The sequence below is a fragment of the Tinamus guttatus genome, unplaced genomic scaffold (genome assembly GCF_059628265.1).
Source record: "Tinamus guttatus ecotype Peru unplaced genomic scaffold, ASM5962826v1 Tinamus_guttatus_pri_ptg000115l, whole genome shotgun sequence".
NCBI classification, from domain to species: domain Eukaryota; kingdom Metazoa; phylum Chordata; class Aves; order Tinamiformes; family Tinamidae; genus Tinamus; species Tinamus guttatus.
In genome coordinates, this window is record NW_028288649.1 from 9,252,724 (window position 1) to 9,275,272 (window position 22,549).

At 34.8% G+C, this 22,549-nt stretch overlaps 1 protein-coding gene and 1 long non-coding RNA gene across 2 annotated transcripts in view; both read left to right on the top strand.

Moving 5' to 3' along the window:
* The window catches only part of LOC148595346 (uncharacterized), a 157,328-nt gene that overhangs the window by 91,600 nt on the left and 43,179 nt on the right, over positions 1 to 22,549 (top strand). The window lies entirely within an intron of this gene.
* ZNF385D (zinc finger protein 385D) overlaps positions 1 to 22,549 on the top strand; it is a 151,592-nt gene that overhangs the window by 86,624 nt on the left and 42,419 nt on the right. Inside the window, exon 4 of the mRNA XM_088521198.1 lies at positions 6,412 to 6,574. Within this exon, the coding sequence (XP_088377324.1) occupies positions 6,412 to 6,574 (163 nt within the window). The remainder of the gene's footprint in view (positions 1 to 6,411; positions 6,575 to 22,549) is intronic.

Here is a 22,549-nt window from a genome sequence, read left to right on the forward strand (position 1 = left end):
CTTTATAAAAAAGTTATATGGCAGATAATGAGTAGGTCTATGCACACCAGAGGTCTACTAAAGGAGGTTATTCAAAGTACTAAGGTTCTGATCCTGCAGTAGTCAGTAGACCTTGTGTGCTGGCAAAACACAGCATCTTGTTGACTCCAGTGAGACTCTGAATGTTTTCACAGGTCTACCCAACAATAATTGAAAACAAAGCAGAAACAACAGAATCATATACAGGAATAAATACAACTGTGTTGCAGGCTGTCTGGTCTTCAAGTTTTCCTATGCCTCACAAGCCTTGGTTATTTCTGAATATTTCTTGGGTTTTTTTTCTGAAAGAATTTAATCTTTGCTGGTTGTTTAGCTAAGAGTAGCTTGTTATACATACTTGTTTCCTTAGCATACCACCAGTTTTTATCACCTCTTAGACATTTTTTTCTGTTAATGTTATTTTATTATATAAAATAAAATTCACTATATTCATTTTTTAGGTAACAAATGACATTTATGCATTTTACTTTGATTTTTTCCTTTGTCTTATTTATGTGCCATATATTCCTTTGATTTTTGTCCAAAAAGAGGTTATGTGGATAAACCTGCAGTAGGATTCTTTCAGGAAACCACACGATAGGTCACTTACAGAGAACCAGTATTGCTCTGAATGGTCCAGAGACTGGCCATAGTTCTTTAATCCCAAGAAAATACATTGCTAATCCGTGGTGTCTTCTGCAGCTGGAAGGCCTGGCATATGAGTGAAGTGAAAGAACCTGTAAACATTTTAAACTCTGTAATCTTTAGTCTTAGTTCTAGCATTAAAATGTCAATCTTTGCAAAGGTATGTAAAGTTTTCATAGTGGACAAGTTCATAAAATATTTTACATATGCTTATGGCCCTGTACAAGAAGGCTAGAGCTTTCACCTTAGAAACACCCCTCAGCATCCAAATCCAATAAGGGTGCTCAAATCAAGAGACACAATCATTTATGTTTCTCATCTGTGGACTGTGGATTGCGAATTTCTATTAATGGGGAGGAACTGATCTAAAGGACACAGGGAAAAATGGTACTAAAATAATTATAGAAATCGAAAGTGCAAAATATAAAGTTCATTTAACTGAGAAAAAAATCAGAAAATTAATATCAAAAATGAAATTTCAGTGAACTACAGCCTTGAAAATGTAGTTCCAATAAAAGGATGAAGACCGTGCATACTACTGCAGTGAAAATACTCTATTTATTTACTCTGTTTTGTCTATTTGTATATACAAGGTGTATTAACTTGTATGAAATTTCAAATACAGACTTCAAATATTATTGAATTATTAGGAATTTAAAATCCTTTTTAAGCGCTTTTCAAGGCTCTCTAGCCTTTATGAATTTTTGTAGCATTTTTGTATCTCATCGCTATTCTTCTCTGATGCTTTGATTCAGTCAAAAAAAAAAATCCAAACCCCAGAATTCAATGAGATTGCTATTATGAATGTACACAGACAAAAGAAGTGGTTTCCTTAGCAACAGAAACCAGGTGAAAACACTCAAATGAGCTACAATAAACCCACCCACTCATGTTCACAAGATGATACACAGGGATTCAAGTGTCCTACGCCTACTCAATAGGAAGTTCCTCAATGAACTGAGTCTTTAGGCAAGCAAGCAGGTAGGCAGGCAGTCAGGTAGGTAGATGCATATCTACAGTCTCACCTCCCATTTTCCAATGTGAACTGTGACAGAGATTCAAAAAGTCCTTAGCTATATATACATTGCTGTTATTCCTTCTTAGGTGACTTCAAATAAGACTCACTGACCTTTTCTGACTTCAGAAAACTACTGTTTTTAAAGCAGATATTTTAAATTGAACAGCATGCTTTGTTTTTAAATAGATGTGATATATAATGTGCATAACCCTGGATGCTGAATTACTTTTACATTACTAAGTAAATTATAAGCATATTGTATTCAGAGTGGGGTTTTTCTCTTTTGTTTCATGGTTAGGTTGTATGTCAACATCTCCCTTTTCAGTTTTCCATTACTGACACAGCATTCAAAAGTTATTTATTAACCCAATGAATAAAAGACATGTGGAATCTTTATTGCCAGTGGAGAGAATCTGGGCTATGCTTCTATAAAAATATAAGGACATATATACTTTGCTTAAGTTCTCAGTTCCACATATTTCAGTTTCAGATTCAAAACTGAAGGCATACAGTTTATATTTGCTAAGCTGAATGAATACATTGTGAGCAAATTATTGTGAGTTGCACCTAACGACATTTAGATTAATTTTCTTCTGTCTCATTCTAAAATTAATCTGAGATTAATCACTTGGTTTAACTTAGTAAAAAATCAAATAAGTTTTACTTTTTCTTGAAACTGACTACAGTAAGATTTTCAATAGAGAAAATAGATGATGATGCGTGAATATATTAATCAATGCTTTGCTTAATGTATTTGGCGTTAGATTAAATGTTAAAGTTAATTTTATTACTGTACCAGTTTTCAAACGAGAATGTTTTATCTGCCACCAAAAGACTCCCTCCAAAATCAACCATGACTGTTATAATATGTAAGAGCTTGCAGAGACAGAGGCTTCAAAACCTTGTTAAAATGTGTTTATTGAACTTTGACAAGCAATTACCTTCTGTTATGCTGCATGAGTAAGTACTGTTGTCCTTAACATAAGAAAAATGCAGATATGTGAAGAAATAAGTTACTTGAATTATCTTCCCTTCAGCGTTATATTTTGATGCTGCATATGTCTCTCTGGAATACAGTTTGGAGTGCACTATAACTATTTGTACTTTTTTGTACTTGGCCTAGCTTGTTTCAGGTAATGCTACACTCCATGGCACCCTTCAGTAGAAGATGTATAGCCTTAGAGACACTGTGCTATGGGACAGGACATATCAAGTCTGGGGTTTTGGTCTTCTACAACTGACCAAAACAAATGAGGTTTTCTTGGCAGACAGTAAAAGCCATTTTCTTTCTTCCTCTAAATTCAAAGATCTGCAGAAAAGTTTGAAGATGGCAGGAGTGGGAATTTACTGTAGGATTAATGATTTCAGCATAGGAATGGGGTCAATGCAATCTTTCAAAATGTGATGCAGACAGTACATTGCATATGATGCAGTCTCTCACCATTGCATAAACGGCTCTTTGAGGCGCATAAGCACAGGGAAATGGAGGGAGCACCCTCGTTCATATACAGGAACTAGTGAGTCCTGTCTGGTTGTTGGGTATATTGCAGAGTATGTTGAATTAATGCTGTATGAAAGAGAACTTTTTTTTTTTTTTTTTTTTTTTTTTTTCCAGAGAGGGAGAGGAAATTGTGTACCTGGGAGTGAACTTGTCGAGACATTTATTTTCTTCTATCATGACAATGGAAAAATATATATATATTTCTATTGAAAGATCCTTTTCACTCTTGCTATTACTCAGGGAAAGGGGTAATTTGATTAGTCGGGTGCAAAAGTTTTATCTCAAAACTCAAATAACCATATTATGCACATCCTTCATGCTTTATATCACAAGTACATCAAAGTCCATAATGCAATTAGATCTCTGGCTCTGTATTACAGACTGATATTGGCAACAACTTTTTCTTGCAATTCTGTATGAAGATCAGGAATAACTGCATTTTATGATCTTAGTTAGCTTTCAAGCAAAGTAAGTGCCATCTAAGTAGTGAGTCCTATTTTGATTCTCTTAGGGCTTTAAGATGCCATTCAGTGAGTGGTAGTTTATGTTGACATGCTGAAAACATTCTTATAAATATTTTTCCATTTCCTACATCCTATTTTTTGCAAGAAAAGGCAATTACTGTATTTTATTTTATTTTTGAATTGCAGTTCAATTGTAAAAGTTCAGTGTCATCTAATTTGGAGCTAGTTAAATTCTTAGAAGCAATCTGTCCACTCCCATGTAGAACTACCATTCACCTGCCAGCTGCAGATGGCTTCATATTCCCACAGAGAACAGATATTTAAATTCCAAAATAAAAAAAGCATAAAGAATATCTCTAAGTAGCAACTAGGCAAACTAGCAGCACTCTGTGGGAAGTAAGTAATGGACAACTCTATTTAGCAGCCATTGTAAATTTAAGAAATATGTTTCTGCTTTGGAGCTATTTCATTTATTTATTTCATAGCACTGAACAGGTCAGAGATTTCTGTGTGGGACCTCATTGTGTATTCTTTGTGCGTCCACCACTGCTTGAATCAAGATTTGTGGAGCTGTAACCATGCAAATTGGGAAGCAGGAGTACTGGATGTGAGAGAGCTGATCTGAGGTGCTCTGCCAAGATGTCTTTGAAGAAAGTTTGTGTATCAAACTAACACCAACATTAAATAATCTAGTGCTAAGGATCGTATTCTGGCTACCTTTCCCATATCTGAGGAATGACACTATTAGTTATAGAAAGCAAGTAAGAATCTGGAGCTGACTGATAGTTAAATTTGACTATAAACTGTAAAAATAACATTGACATGACTGTGACATAAGAATGTACTGTAAAATGTCATTTTTAATGCATCATTGTAACTTAGCACTGGTCCTTCAGTTTAACAGTAATTAACATCTCTTGACTCTTTGTATTTGGCTTACAGTATGTCTCTTGATGTTATATGTTGGGAATTGTAAAAGGTGCATGATTGTGCTGTTTTTGTTCAAGTTGTTTCTAATTAAAATCTTCACTGTCCAGTGTTCTTTCAATAAGGGTACCAATGACAACATTCACATTTTTTTTATGGACACAGAAAATGGCATTTCAATCAAATTGAATGATTGAATGAATGATGCATCTAAATATATAATAAGACCATGTATGTATATCTATCTATGTATACACATATAAATATATATATTTTTTGTTCAGGTAAATCTTGAGCTTTTCAAATCTCCAACGTTTGGAAGGAGTCATGACTTTTCATGAATGCTGAAAGCTATGAATCTCAAGATTAAATAATATACACTTTCAGTGGTATTTCCCGGAATTTCCCCTCCCCAATATCCATCACAGGACAATATTAAGTACAGGTCTAATGACTAACAGATGCTAGAATATGCAGGATCCTTCTACCTGCAAGTGGCTTAATGAATCGAGTGATTTGTCCTTTAGCCACTAAATTCCTTATGTGTTTGCTGCTGCTTCTAATTCCACAACAGCAAGTACTTTTCTAATATGTTCTCTCTAACAGTCTGCTATTGTTTCCATGCCAGAAACAGAATCCCGATCTTTGCGGGGTTCTTGGGCTGATTCAACATAGTTGCTCTTTTATTTGTTCAGTTCTCTAATAGTTAAATTTTAAATATTTTGAGTCTTAGAGACATAAGAATCTTTTGTAAGTAAGAAAAGAGTTGATTTCAATAGTATCAAGTTCAGCAATAAAAATATAAGGAATGTATCATCTTTTAATTTATTAAGTGGAAGACTGTCTTAAACAACAGGAGCTTAAATAATCGGAGATACTGACCTCTGAATATCCATTAAGTCTAGATTTTTTTTTGCATAAAGTATAATCTTATGCTTCAGATATTCTTAAACTACACTTGCAACATAAATGAATAAATGTTGCTATTAACTCTAATAATAAAGATACTTTTGATGTAGTACATAAATTTCAGTATCAGGACACATACCTATTTTAGCTTAACTGGGTCAAGTAGACAAAATACATTTGGCACTGTGGCAGGTTTTGTTTGAGGTTCCTCCTTTGAAAGGATACTCCTTGCTTTGAATTTCAAACACTGTACTTTGTAGGAGGTAGACTACAGTAATCCCTTCTCTAAAACCCAGATGATTGCATGTCTGCCTCACAATTCAATTGTATCTTTGGTGATGAGCTTCTAGGGGCTTGTTTTATATTTTGCTTTTTTGTTTGTTTGTTTGTTTGTGTTTAGGTGTCTTTGGGGTTTCCTTATTTTGTTTCATTTTTACTGCCAGTCTTTGCTTTCTATCTGGGAAGTTCTTGAGTCCATTGCTGAAAGCAAACTATTCCTTGAAGGAAATTTTGGCAAAATCTGCATTGATAGAAATTTATAAACGAAAAAATAATGTGACAAAAGTACTTCCCTCCCTGTCACCTGAGGGCCTTCTTTTTTATTTTTTCTTTTTTTTTTTTTCTTAAGCAAAAGTGAAAAAGTTCTTAGTAGAAGAGCTAATACATATTTTAAGCATGATAGAATAAACTAACATTGGACTGATAGTAACATACTGTTTTACAGTTATATTATCTCTCAAATTGGGTTCCTTGATTATTTTTTCCGTTGTTTCCTAAGCATCATTCTAAATATAATTTACAGTTTGGCCACTACTTGCATAACGTGAATGGTACCCATTATTGAAAGGTGGTCTGTATTTGTAGTAATACAGAGAATGCCAGTTTAGAAATGAGCCTGATTGCATGGTTCATTTTGTTCTCCTTTGTAGAGCCAGGCTGCGGCCCACTACAAAGGCACTAAACATGCCAAGAAGCTCAAAGCACTGGAAGCCATGAAAAATAAGCAGAAATCTGTTACTACCAAGGACAGCGCAAAGACTACCTTCACTTCCATCACTACCAATACCATCAATACCAGCTCTGACAAAACAGGTTAAGCAATAGATTGTGTTGATTTTTTTTTCTTGTTTAACTCCATGTCTGTTTGGTTATGTGCTTGCCACATTGATTCATGCTTGATCCATCTTTCTGTGCAATATTCCTTTTTTTTTATTATTCCTTTCAATATTCTGGTGAGAGTAAGAGAGTCATGTAAGGAATTTCTCTTTGTGAAAAGAGGCTTATCATTCTTTTAGGATAGAATGCAATACTTGTGACTTGACTAATTTTTATAGTAGCAGAACTATTAAATATCAACTGATCTAAGCCTCATAATCTATATGCCGCATCTCTGTATAAATAATTGCACGTTTCTTTTAACCACAAACAATGCAGCAAATTGCACTAATTATTCGTAGAAGCCTCTTACAAAAGCATTGTCAGTAAAAAACTAACTTTCATAACTTACAAGCATTGCATTATTTTTTTTAAATGGCTATTACATGGTTTTGAGCTGGAAAATAGCTGTATAACCTCTTCTCTACATAATCAGGTAAGTGCTATGAATGCCAATTATCCTGCTTAAATGAGTCTTCATACTGAATTCTTAGCCTTTATATTATTGTGTGGGTAAAAGGTATTTCTTTGCAAATAATATCTACGCAAGGTCAACAGGATTTGATTAACTTGTCTTTTTAACTGTGTGGTTATTGTACTGGAGATTTAAAAGGATGGTTGTAAGTTCATAGAAAGGTGTGATAGTAAATCACAAAAAATGATCACTCTTGTGAATCTCTGTATGAAGATATAGAGCTTGCATATTTAGTCATAATCACCACTGCCAACCCCCAAACAAGTCAAAAACAACAGCAGCAAAAAAAGCAAAAGGTGTGAAAAAGTAGACCTTTCTACTGATGCTGAAAGCTGCTTATTTGGAACCAGTTCTTCTGATTCAGTAAGTTTAGTACTCTAAATAGAATTGCAATTGCTAATTATAGTGTGACAAAAAAGTATCTTCCAGTCATAGCCAGTACATTCTTTAAGATGTATTTTTGCAATCCTTTTTGCAGACAGATAGACGTCTCTCTCTCTCTCTCTCGCACACATTTTTTCTTTTGAATCTGTTATAGACCTCTATTATAGACAGCTTTTTTTTTTTTTGAGATTTAGATCCTAACAATAATAGTATTTCTTTAAAAAGCAATTAATTGTTACAATAGTTTTGTATTTGTTGCAAAAAATACTCCTGAAAATAATGTAAGCACTTTTCTTTCTGATGGTGAAAGAAATGAAGAATGGGAGAACTGGAAGAAGGATGAGAAATGTCAAGAGTTATTTATAAAAATATATATGTTTATGAAATACTTTTAAAAGTTTGTCCTGCTCATACCTGTTGATGTGTTCACAGCAGTGACAGGAATATGGAATACTGCGTTACTGATTGTAAAATTATGATATACTGACTAGAGGAAATAAGAAAAGAGGGAGATATTTTAAGCTTAAAAATGTGATATTAAGAAGACTTTTTTTCTTATGCTATATTAGTTTGGAGGATGATCCAAGATGCCTTAAATCCAGTCTGAGTCTTTTCATCAAACTTTGAATTAGGTTCCTGACAAGGTCCATGAGCTGTTGTATATCTAAGGTTAGAATTACAAATTGGTTATTAGATCAGCGTATGTAAGAAAGCATCAGAAACGCAGTTGCCCACAAAAGCAACAGCCTATACAGGAGTTTCCTCAGTTCACATGTTTTACCATTTAGTAGTTTAATTTTATGAAATGTCTGTATGTGTGTGTGTGTTATTTATACATTTTTTTTATATACACTCATATATACATTTATGTATGCATTTTGTGCTGTAAATACTGACCCAAATTTCTAATTTTTTCTCTCTTGAGAGAGAGAGACTCATTACAGGAAATTTATCATGGCCCTGATACCCACCTCACCCTCAGAAAAACCCCCTCCAAAACAAACAAACAAACAAAAAAAACCCTTAAGATTAATTGATAAACCGCCAAAATTCTGACAGCTTGCAAAGGTACTGAGAGCCCTGTTCAACTAGTGATATTCAAAGAAAAGCAGCTAATTCTATGCAAATGCAAATACAGTTATTGCAGGTCAGCATTGATGTGACTGGCAGTAAAATAGCATCCTTGAAGTAAAATTATTTGTAGAAGCATCCACATTTACATAGCCAAAAAAAAAAAAGGACCATCAAAAAATTTTTGGCTAGCCAAATGCTTCAAATTATCTGCCAAAGAAGTCAGGTTACAATCCTCGTAAATCAAATTGTTTTCCTTCCCTTCAGTTGTTCTCTGCCTTTCTTATACTTACTCTAACTTTCAAAAGTAAAATGTTTTCTGAAAACCAGAATAACATCAGAATATACAGCACTCTGTGTGGCTTTAGGGAAATGATTGCCATAAAAGTCAAATATTGTGGTAGTAATACATTGTTCAGAGGGAAAAGTTGTACTAATGAATATAATTCATTAATTAACTGTTCAGAAATAGGTTCTGTTATCAATTCCCTGAACATGTGATCAATTGTAAAGAAGCTTTTGTTACAGTGTTTCAAAGCTGTGGGCTGAAGATTCATATGAGGTTGCAAATAGGCTGAGAATGGGGTCATGTTCACATCAATTGCCATTCATCATGTACAGCAGTGGTTAAATGGTGGACTTAACCAGTCAGTGACAGTACATTGGGCAGGATTTCACCTAGCTGGTTCTGTGTACCTTTAACAGCTCCAGCAAACAACATGTTACCAGGAAATCTGCAGTTCCATGAAATACCGATTATGAAAAAGACTACCCAATACACAATTTGCAACAAATTGTTATGTTGTTTATTCTGAAAGTTTTGTGCTAGTCGTGGTGGCTGTGTTTGTTATTGCAATAAATAATGAAGACTATGTAACCTCCAATATAGTCAGACTCTTTAAAGCCTCAGATAACTGAATCCTGGTGGTTAAACTGTATGTGTTAAGGAAAAAATGTGAAATATGGAGTCATTTTACCCATTCTGTGAAGGTCACTATGTTTTAGCCCTCTAAACAACCTTTAAAATCATTAAAAGGCCTTAAAAAGTCTTTGGAGGAATGAAGTATCATGAGAAATTATACTGGCTATCACAGAATAGAAAATACCGTTCCCAGCATGCTGGAACTTTGTTACTGGTTGATTTATTTAGCTTTCTCTTTTCATCAGTATTTTTTATGTGATATCTGTAGTCACTCAGGATAGGAAAAGGGTGACGGAGGGTGACAGAGCACTGGAACAGGCTGCCCAGAGAGGTTGTGGAGTCTCCTTCTCTGGAGATCTTCAAAACCCGCTTGGATGCAGTCCTGTGCCACGTGCTCTAGGTGACCCTGCGTGTGCAGGGGGGTTGGACTAGATGATCTCTAGAGAGAGGTCCCTTCCAACCTTAAGCATTCTATGATTCTATGATTCTGTGAAAAAGGAAGCATGACCATTTAAAAATAAAGCCTTCTTTATGATAGTGTACAAGCCAGCTTTCAATATTCCTTGTTTCTCCAGTTCAGTGTGCTAATAAAAATATTTATTTTCACCATATATTAACATAACTTATTTCCTGATAAAACGTTGTTAAAGGTAGCTTCGGTAGAATCAGGCCACGTTTAACCAAGGTATATTTTCCTCATGAAGATGCTTTGTAACTTAACTTTGGCTCTAAGTAGAGGTGCTTCAGATGCTTTTCAGAATATATTTGGATATTCTGTTTTCTGTTGTACTAACTTTATGTCCTGTCCACTAAAGTCATTGACGTGTGCTTAGATTTTTCCAGATATAGAGTGTCCAAGATGCATATCAATGCAAAATGTACATATACATGTAGTTATTGTATATGGCTAAATATTGATTCTCAAAAGCTGTTTGAAGCTAAAAATCACTTTTCGTAAGCACATTATTGTGGATTTGATCCTGAAGATTTGGGACTGTGTGGTTTGTTTCAGTTTTTTTGTTTGTTTGTTTTGGTTTGGTTTTATTTTTTCTTAATTCAGCAGACAATTTGGCATTACATAGATCATTTTCTGTCAGTGAAGAAGAACAATTAGACTAGAGGGAAAAAACATCATTGGCAGATGTTTCTAGGACAAAGTAATATTGCTTTTGAATGTTATACAGTATGTCTTAAAGTCTGTGTACTTAAATGCAATGATCGGTTCTTAAAAACAGAGAAAAATGAATAAAATGTGTGTACCGAGGCATAGAGACTATTTAGAGTTATTACAGTACTAATGGCAAAAAGACCCATCTACTGTGAGAAAACAAAATACTAGCCACTGTCCTAAGAGCATACAATCTCCACACAAGATGAGAGACACCTTATGGAGGCAGACAGCGTTATTGTAATAATAAAGGTATTTTAAAAGGGCAGTAGCATAACCATGTTCAAGTGATAACAGCATCACAGGAAATGAAAACCCTGAAGGATGGATTAGAAGGTGAAAGAAGAAGGTTTTTTTCCAGATATTGAAAATATGTGTGTGCAACAGCATGGGATAAAGCATAAAATTGTCTTACTTGACTTGTGCTGGCACATGTGAAAATTATTCTCTGCTTATACAGCTGGGCTATAACGCTCCTCAGAGAGATGAGAGCAGGGGGAGGCTCATGTTTTGGGGTTTGGAGGTGCTGAAAAAGAAAGTCAAATTTCTGTCGCAATCTAAAGTGAAAAAAATAGATTCTGGAGAATATAGGAACATACGTATTATATAGCATGAAAATCATTAAGAGGCTCTAGGATTTGGGGGATGGGTTGGAACAGATGATATTAGCAAGCTTTTATCAGCCTGTAAGCAAACAAACCTTAATTTCTTGGGGAAGTGAGAATATGTTAGGTGAGCTACCCCTTTCCAGCCCTTTCTTACTTTTTTTTTTCTTCTTCTTTTTACCAGAAAAATGTTAGGATATTGATGGCCAGCAAATGAAACATGCTCCTGAAATAGGAAATAATTTCAATCCAGCTGTGATAATTCTTAAATAGACTTTCAGGACCTTGTCCATTTAGGGTTTGAGTATCTTCACAACCATGTTGGGCAGCCTCTTCTGGTGTTCGGCCATCCTTATAGCAAAAAAAGCTTTTTCTTATGTTTAAGTGGAATTTCTTTTATATCAGCTTGTGCACACTGCATCTTGCCCTCTCTCTGGGCTCTACTGAGAAAAGTCTGGTTCTGTCTTCTTTACTCCCCCTTGATGAGGTATTTATATTCATTGATAGGATCCCCGCAAGCCTTATCTTCTCCAGGCTGAACAATCCCTGCTCTCTCAGCCTCTCCTGATACGTCAGATGCTTCAGTTCCCTAATCATCTTAATAGCTCTTTGCTGGACTTGTTCCAGCATATCTATGCCTTTCTTGTCCTGGGGACTCCAGCACTCTAAATGTGGTCTCATCAGTTCTGAGTAGCGTAGAAGAATCACCTACCTCAACCTGCAGGCAAATGAAGCTCAGGATACTGTCAGCCTTCTTTGCTGCAAAGACACATTGCTGGCTCACATTCAACTTGTCCACCAGGACCCATGGGTCCTTTTCTGCAAAGCTGCTATCCGGACAGTCAACCTCCAGCATGGTGTGTGGGGGGTTCTTTCTCCCGAGGGGTGGGACGCTTCATCTCCCTTTAGTGAAGTTTCCTTTGTGAAGTTCCTCTCTACTCATTTCTTCAGCCTTTTGAGACCCTTCTGAATGGCAGCACAGCCCTCTGGCGTATCAGCCAATCCTCCTAATTTTTTATCATCCTCAAGCCTGTTGAGGGTGCACTCTGTCCCATGATCCAGCTCATTAATGAAGAGGTTAAAAGTGTTGGCCACAGTATTAAACACCTGGAGGCCACCACTAGTGACTAGGCTGGAGCTGGACTTTGTGACGCTGATCAAAACTCTATAGCATTGCAGTTTGTCCAGACATTTCTCTTATTACCCTTTGATGTTTTAGTAAAAATAAGAACTGAGAAAACCTGTATATACATATATATATGTGTATATATAAAACTCTAATAAAATAAGGGAACTAAAATAGAAATGAGTAGACCTATCCAAATCTCTACATTCTGCTCATGCATTGCTTTAATAGCTTTGTACTGTTTCCCATCAGACAAATCACACTGAATTTATGTAATATGCAATATTGTCACAAAATATATTTTACATGCAACTAAAATAGGAAAAACATCATTGATAGAGCCTGATTGAAATGCAAAGCTCTTTCTTTTGCATTTTAACTTGTTTCTTTATGTCTTACTGCAAAAATGCATGACAAATTCAGCTTTATTTTCAGATCCATTATTTTGAGAACCATGCTACTCTTTTTACATTTACTTCATGCTCCGTGTCTTTTTCTATTGTGCTTTTTAATAATTGTATAGTGCATTTTATCACATCTGCAACCTTTAACTGTGCTTCGGGGAGATGTCTCAATGACTCAACAATCTATAGATACTGGGGCTAAAGCAGATCCACTGCCTTACTGGGGCTCACACTGAAGCTGTAGATACCATGGACTGGAGATATTAAGTTGGTCAATATGCAACATACCTAATGCCAGTACTGAAATAGAAAACTCGACGTTAAATGCAAAGTGGCTTTTAATAGGATGAAGCTTATTTAATTGCTTAGATTGTTAATTTGTCCTTTTGGTTTTAGTTATGTGGGGTTTTTTATATATATAAAGGAGAGGAGGGCAGTTATTATTAAACATAATAGTCATTGAGAGCCTTCACTGAAATTGTTTTGATTGCTGGTAGACATATATATTGACGTTAATTGCTCTGGCAATCTTATTGTGAGACTGAGTGGAGATCTTATCAATGGGGTCTTGGGCTCAATTCATCTCAGTCTGAAAAACCTATCTAAAATAGATCAAATGAATGAAGAGGACCCTAAGAGACAGCGTATCTCTGTATTTGATTTTCAAGAAAGCCTGTGCTGACAAGGTCGCGTGTAGATTGGTACACTGTGGATACTTAAAGTTAGCAGAGACAAACTCCGCTTTCAGTGACCGAATTGACCTTTTTTTGAATGTGTTCAGTTTTTTTCACAGATTCTAATTTATTTTTAACAGAACTATGAATTAGAGAATTTCACGCTTGGCATGCTAATTTTGAACTATGTTACTTAATTGTGCATGGTCGTATATCTGATGGTACTGTTTGTGACTAATAAGTGAAAATTTGTAATAAATTTTGGAGTGGCTTTTCAATTTCTTATTGATGAGAAGAAGTTCTGGGGTTTTTTTTATTATTATTGTTTTGAAAAACATGGCCCTTTTTCCTTTCTAATTTTCATTGATACTGGAGAAAAAAAAAATGTTTTCTAATAAAATGAGGCTGCTGGAATAAATATTGTTTAGTACTTAAATGTGTGTTTTTGTGAAGTGTGTATGTATATGCACCCTTTTGTGTTTGAGACAGTGATTGACTTGTTTCATCCAGTATAATGGGTCAGCACACCTTGTTTCCTTTCTGCTGTGACTTAGTTAAATCCATGTATACTCTAGCTGTATATATATATATATATATACTTATGCAGTTCCTGATTCTGTTCCAGAACCTGTAATGGAAATGAATTTTAAGCAATTTGAAAATGAAAATCACTTTCCTCTTATCTTCGCTTTCATTTTATCTCTACTTTCGTTTAATCTCCCTTAAATTTAGCTTTTGAGCTTAATTTCTTTTCTACTATAAGCACCAGTTTCAGCAATGGCTAAATTTTGTCATTTATCAAGGTTTTCATATATTAGGAATTATTGGATTATTTTCAGTCCTCCTTGGCACAGCAACCCTATCCTTTCATTCATCCACTGAGTTATGTGTTTAATCCTTTGTTTTTAATAGAGAACCACACTAAGTTTTCCTTTCTTAATGAACGCTGAGAAAGACAAACCGCTGTATGTATGACATTAGCATATGTTGAATTACAAGGGCCTATTTGATAGCATTTTCCTAGGTAGAAGGTTTTCTTGTGATCTTTTGTGACTGAAGGAAGTTCTCTTTCTAATTATGATGCATTGCTGCTTGTTTTCAAAATTTACAATAATATTCTGTTTTAATATTCTATTTTTTTTCTGCAGAAACAAACTCAGTGATCCCACTGTACTTAGTGTTTTTTTCTTTCCCTTATGCTTCAGTATATCATGAAGTGTGCTCTTGTTTGGACATGTAATTTCTTTAGATCATTTCAGCATTGCTTGGGGCACATTAGGATTAACAGGCTAATTCTGCTTTTAGACATGTGAGATCATGGATATAAATTGATTTCCTTTACAAAAAGTGTTTTGGTGCAGATAAAAATGTAACTGTTACCTTGAAGCTTGCATTTGTAAGTATTTTAACTTCATAATGACTCATTTCTTGAGATATTTTAGGTGGAGGATTCCAAAGTTGTATGAAATAATAAATGAGGAGTATATTGCTTGGTGATTGACACAATACAGGTGAATTTCAGACAGCTATGGGACTTCACTGTCCACTTCCTCATCCCTTAATTCTGAAAATCCCTCTCCTTTTAATTTTATTTGAAGGACAAATCTTTAAAGGAAACTTTACTCTGAAAGATATATTCTCATAATATATCTATAATATATCCAAGATGCTGTTGTCATTTGCTTGGAAATTACAGATTACTGATACAGTTTTAAGTTCTCGTGATCACGTGCTTGGAAAATTCAAGTCCAAGCAGTCAAATTCAACTGTGCTCTATTTTTCACTTTAAATCACCTATACTTTTTCATACTTAGACAATATGTAACTAACTGCAGCACAAAATGTTATCAGCATTCCGCAGACTGTTGTACCAATTTTGCATTAGAGCTCAATGGTAATTTAGAAGACAATAGGTTCTCTTTTGATCTTTATGTAGAACTAGGGCTTTCTCTTTCTTTCTGTGTGTAGTTAAATGGTGATATAAAAATTATAGTAATTTATGTGCTCCTCAATTGGTCATTAATGCGCAATAAAATCCTGCTTTGCTTGCATCTACGCTAAGGATTTTGTCATATGAGCACCATGTGTTTTCTGTGGACCCAGCTGCTTTTGATTGGGATTGCCCTGACAACAATTTTATGCTTGAATAATCCTGCAGATAGAAACTTCTGTCAGTCACATCTGTATCAGCCTCTTGAATCAGTATAAAAGTGCAACACTAGGAATGCACTAATGATACTTTCATAAGGCTTAAAATCATTTTGTATTGAATTATTAAACTCGGCCTTCCATAGGGTCTCAGGTAAACGTGAGTGGGTTTGCTGCATGCCCATGCTTGCAACTACTATGAATCTTGGAAATAATTTTCTGTTTATCAGACCCTTTATATTCATCAGCATTACTGTATAAACTGGATCAAGGACACAACAGCAAGCATCTGCTTAATTACTTAATCTTCACTGTGTATTTTATTTTATTTTTTCAGTAATATTGAACTTAGCTAGTAGGATAAAACTGAAGGCTCTGTAATTCTACCTTTTGGGATTTCAGAGGAAATCATTGTGTTGCAGTATTTTCAAGTTTTTACTGTAAAAACACAGATTTAGCAGTCTGCTATTGCTCTATGATTATTTATTTTGTAAATTTATGCGCTAATTTGGAACAAAGATGAAATCTCTTGCTCTTACACAATTGAAGAGGAGATTAGTTTTTGGTACGTTGGAATTTTTCAAATGCGAAGGCTCTGCTTTGAAAGCAGCTGAAGAATAGGTGGGTTCTCATATCAGTGATCCTTATTCCAGGCTGACACCAGATTGACTGGGAGAGATTGAAATAGAAAACAGTTGTTTGCTCTATGTTTGAGGACTTTTGTTTTGTTTTGTTGTGTGTGTGACAATTCTGAGGCTAAGGGGCCCTCATCTCTAGAGGTGCTTTAGAGTTTGCTTTATTATTTATGTGTTTATTTTTGCGTATCATATTCCTGTAATCCCTAAATCAAAGAAAGGAGGAGTATATTTAAGAATATGAGTAAAGGAACTATGATAGATGTTTGGAGTCACTGCTGTATGACGACTTTTAGAGCAACCTTCAGACTTGTGTAAAGATAACCTGAGACAGAGCAGATATATTAGTAGTTGTAGGGAAGTTTGCTTTATCCACTCCATTCCTTTCACCAGTCACATTGCAAGAATTCACCACAGCTGAAATTATTATACTAGAAATAGACTGTTGTATATATATACAGTAAGCATTTTCAGAAATATTGAGGTCAAAACTAGAAACTATTCAATACTGCAGTAAGAATGTTGAGACATCTTCAGATCCATCTTAAGACATTATGATATTTTGCAGCAACAATACTTATTCCATATTCCGTTTGGTGCTCCATATCCTTTCATAGCATATTTAAAGTACTAGCAAGTCATTGATTTTGTTGTTATCTATCTCAGCTGGAGAAGTCTAATAAATGAAATTGTTATGCATTGTTAGCATTCCTTTGTTAAAATTTACTTTCCTTACTTTATCTTTAGACCTAATCAAAGATAAAGCAAATTAAAATATCAGGCAGGACCAAATACTTGCTTCAATTCCTGCCATTCCCCTTCCCTCTCCCCACATAAAGAAAAGAAGAAACAAATGTCGTTCTTCTGTTTTAAAGTATTGAATAAATGGCAAAGTACAAAAATACACCTCGTTGTTCCAAGGTTTGTTGGCACTGCAGTTATACGTCATATAAATTGGCCTAAGTTAAGTTGTGGTAGTGATTTAATGAGGTATCTTCAGCACTAGTAAACATCAAGTAGTCTTGAGGAAATGCAAAGCTGGGCCTGCAACATCTGAGGAGCAAAGAAAGTACTTCATGTAGTGTTCAATATACAAAATAGCTTGCTTAGCTCAGGCAGGCCAATCATATCTGTAACTTCTGGACAGGTATCCTGAGAATATTGCATTCTCAAAATTTGTATGGTTTTAAACATTTGAAAAGTGATTGTGTATTTCTCATTTTGTCTTTGTGCACAACAATAAATGATAAATCAAAAATCAATCTCCCAATATTAAAACTCTTGTTTTATGGCACTTCCATAGCCAAATTAATTAATACCAAAAGAGCTACAAGAAATATTGTAAAATAGAAATTAAAAACTACAGAATATTGTTATAGGAGACAAATGGATACAAGAATAAGCCTACATGATCATCAAGAGAACCAAAAGAGATACTTTCAAGAGTAACAGGAGCCAAAGTACTATGTCTGATGATAGACTCAGTTTGGGAAGGAGAAAAAGAGTTTACTTATTCACTTGATGACAATGTCAATGATTAATAGCTTTTCATGCTAATGTTAGCATTAAGTGTATTTAAGCACAAACACTGAATTAGGCAACAGAGCAGGATACGTTGCATCCGAAAGGCTTGAAAGAATAAGATAAAGAGCTTTTTTTGGATAAATTATTATAGTTTCCAGTACATTGTAGACATTGTGGAAGGAGAAGACCGTAAGAAAGTGATTATTGTTTCAGTCCTCATAGAAAGTAAACAGGATAACTCAAGTAATTATAGGTCCATCAGCTTGACATCAATTCTTGAAAAAACAGTTGACAAGAGACTTGAATAATAAAATAAATTAGATCAATTAATGGCAGTGAAAATGAATTCATAGAAAGTCAGTCTTTCATGACTAAAATGAGATTATGAGATTATATATTTGACTGATAAAGAGTAAGTGCTTGTACTGCTGTGCAAAGTGCAGAAGTTACCTAAGATATTGGGATGATACAGAATGAATGTAGAACACATTAAAGGGATTTAGGGTTGCTGATTGCATTGGAATGCAATCATGAGGCCATAAGTTGGTGTAAAAAGGTCCTAGTGAAATCCTTTTGGAATTTGCTCTTTACTCAGTCTATTTTACATCATCAGTTAGCTGCAAGGAAGTAAAAAACTATGGGAAGTTTGTAAATGGCACCAAAAAAAAAAAGGGTAATGAAGGTAAGTACTAAATCACTTGGCAAGCTGGGGATTCAGTTAGTCCAATGCTTTTAATAGAATATGTAACGTCATGTTGTCAGGAAGGAAGAATAAAGGAAGTATTAAAAATTGGGGGACATTATGTAAGAATGAAAAAGATATGGAGTACATGATAAACTAGTGGTTCATGTGTGGCTGACATTTTAGTGATGTTTCCAGAAAGTCTCATGAAATACATTGTTGAGGATGATGGAGGAATAAAAAGACTTGTTTCTTTTATTACTGTAAATGAATTATCTATTATTTCAAAGAATATCATCAGATTGAGTAAGAACTCAGGGAATATCTAATAGAGTGATTTAAGAATGATGAAAGAATTAATAAGGTAGATGCATTCAACTTTAATATTTACTTCGTCAAAGGGAATTTTAAGCAGGATTTTGATTAGAGTCTATAACTTGCATGAAATCAGCAGCCTAATAATAAAACACTTCTAGTACTTGCAAGGTGTGGAAATATCCAAAAACTGCAAGTTGAAAGTGGTCTGGCTTATTCTACAAACAATATAAAATCTTTCTCAGTGTGAAAGAGGATCATAATACTTACCAAATATCATGTGACTTTCTCATTCAGGCACTTGATTAAAGTATTTGATCAAAGCCATTTGGTCAATTTGACTCCGATATTAATTAATGGAAGTCCTATGGCTACTGCAATGTGTAGGCCAGAGAATAGTGTGGACATAAGTCTTTTTGTCCTGCCTTGAAAAAGTATGTAATTTCTGACATCCAGAATAGAATTCATCTCGCTGACTCCTTCCAGAAAAAAAAAGTATATATATATACCTACTGCCTGGAGACTTGGTGTTTTCATCCACTATATTATTATATATTTAGATGATCTTTAAGGAAGTCCTTTATATGGCAAATATGCTAGTGCTTAAATTTAAATACGAGAATAATTCATCTGGCTTCTGTGAAACAACATGGATTGTCAGAAAAGACATTAAGAATTGTCAGAAAAGACATTAATAAGAATTTATTATTGAAGTATATCATACCCAAGCCATAATATTTTGGCTTCATTCAGGTCCGGACGTATGAATAGTGCTTGGTAAATAAAATCCTAGCAGATTATAATTGTTTTTATTGATCAATTTGGGTAGACAAAACCTTTATGGTGCTAAAGATGCTTGCACCCTATCTTAGTGCCCTTAATTATGTCCAAAAATTGACTTCACATAATAAAAGATATTTTATTTGTATGGAAGAATAATTTATTATTATTTTTTATGCTAGCTTTAGCATTTTCTTTTCCTGTCATTAGTAGAATTTGGCTTAAGTGAGGCAATTAAAGCTCATGTTGTAGTTCCCCAAGTCATATATTTTAAGCACTATCTTCTTACTTCTTTCAGTTAAAACTTAGTACTTTTTACTTTGTTTGCTCCACCTGTCACTAGTTTTATGCCATATAATAAGCATTTTGGGAGTTTCAGAAGGATGTCTTAATTTAATCTAGTAGATCTGCTCAGAGGCAGTAGCCTACGCTTTTAGTGACCTCTGTTTGCAACCAAATATTACAAAGCATGTGAATTAAAAATAATAATAATACTTTTTATTGTACATTTCAAATAATTTAATTTCTGCTTGCAAATGGCCATTTTTTCTACCTTAGAGCTCTCAGATGAGCTCTTCAGTTCATTCACCTTATCATGGGAGACCTGAGACAGCTGCCATACAGTTTTAATCCCTTCCTTTGCTGCATTTCACTTCTTACTATTTCTGATTCATTTTCTGCTCTGCTGGTTTAATAGCTGCAAGTTCCTAGCATCATCTTAGCAGATCCATCTGAAAGTTTCATGATTAGATTGCCTGCTTCAGCCATGTATTCAAATTTGCTTGCAATATTTGCCCTTAATAAGGTGACATTTCCCAATGGGGAATGTTACCCCCACCTTTTTTCCCATTTTTTTTTAATATAAGCAAATATAAGCAGTCATTGATGTCTATATGCAGGCAGCTTAAAATATATGGCAAATCTTCCCAAACATTTATTTCACACTTTTCCTGCATGCTACTAGTTCCTAATCACGGTGCTATATCCTTGTTACCCAGCCGGATACAGGCAGGGTGATGGTTTGGGTGATTTGGATGAGGGTGCTGTTTCTGTGCTGTCCCTTTCAGCTACACAGTATTAATAACGAAAGTGAACTTCAGTAGCACAATTTGATAGTTTACATGTGGAGAAACCTCCTCTGCTTACATGGGAATGATAATGCTACCAGCAACTATAAGCACACTGCTCAGAAAAGACTTTTATACATGAGTGGTGGCATGGATGGCTATATCTCATAATGTGGATCAGGTTATTTCAAACTGCAGAGATTTGGTAACTTTTAACCCCTGAACTGTTGGCAATAAACTTATGACAATTTTCTCCATCCATGCGAATCCATCTACAATTTTTTTTTTTTTTTTTTTGCCTTGGAAGCACAAAGGTCAGGTAACTGCTTTTTATTCCAAAGTAGATAAATTGAGGCACATTTATGCAAGTGTTTATTGCCTGGATCCTCAGTTATGGATTTACCAAGATGGAAAAAGGAGCTAAAAAGGGTGCCATTTTTCCTGCTATTATCTCATTGTAGTATGCCAGTTTGTGCTGCATGTTGCATCATGAGTCGTGCATCATATCTGCTCCCCAGCTCCTCCAGTCTGCAGCAAGTGAGAAGATGAGTTATGCCCATGATGAGTCAGAGTTGGGGACATCCCCCACCTGCACAACAACTGCATTTCCTTGTCACATTTTTGTCAGAGAACTGAATGCCTTCCTGAGTCAGTCAGGGGACCCATTGGAGGACTCACTGATTTGTTTAGAAAGGTAAATGGCAATCTATCTGAACATTCAGGCTACATAACTGTACTGAACTAGTGTGCTTAGGTAAATTTAAAGGAAAATTACCCACCATACTACTGCAAATATTAACCATTATATTTGCTGTTGTTGTTGACAAAGTTTCAAATATGCTTTGACTGTAAAAATGGGAGGTTCTCTTTTATAGTTTGCTTTTTTACTAAGTCAAGAGATTTTTCAAGCTGTCCAGTGTGATAGCTGTTCACAAATGCTGAAATCTTATTGGACTGCATTTTAAATTAAACGGTAGTTTGTCTAGCTCTGAATTAAAGTTCATAGTGGCCATCTGTCACAACTGTGAAGCTTGTTTCATGACTTCCTCCCCTTGACATTTTATTTTGTAAGAATTTAACAATTTCCAGCTAACCTTAAACAAAGGAAAAAATTAATGGAATTAACCCACTGCTATTATCTGATTAAAATTGTTGTACACACATTTTGTGCTACATTTTTTGTGTGACAGTAATAGACTGGAAGAACCACCTGTAACTGGAATTCTATGTCTTATTCCTTTCTTTGGTCAAACTGTTTCTGATACTTTAGAGAGTTTTTTTAAAAAGCAAAACTTCACTTTAAAGTAAACCTTTGAAATGAGAATACTAAGGAGAAAAGCAACAATGCAGAAAAAAAAACACAGCCATTGTGGCTACTAATATTAGTCTTCAAGTATAGCTTAAAGAAAATTGTTCTTTAAAAAGAAGAAAATAGCAGAAGATTTGAAGAAAATATTTCTCTGTTTTTCTATGCTTGTATGGAGATGTACTACTCTATACTTGGTCTTTTTTACTTCTTCAGATACTGCGGACTCTGTATCTAATCAAGACAGCTGTCGTTATAGAACTCATATAGAACTATTGCTGACATTTCCAGCCCTACATATGTGGGAGTGCATTTATCTTCTTTTGGTAGTGTGTCCTCATGTTCGGAGCGCTGGCCATCATGTGCTTGCTCACTTCACGGTTGGCAGGCCGTGCTTTCCAGGGGCTGAGCTGGCCCGTCTAGATAGTGTGCCTTTTAGTTCCAGTTTGAAGAACATATTTATCTTTTTCAAGGTCATTACTATACACGTGGTCAGTCTCTGAAGGGAAAGACAAAATTTATTAGTTTATCAAAGTAAGTAGACTCTGTGTACTTTTCATTTTTTTGGTTTTTTTGAATGTATCCCTGATTATGTGAACAAGGATATACTTGTGCTCCATAGTAAT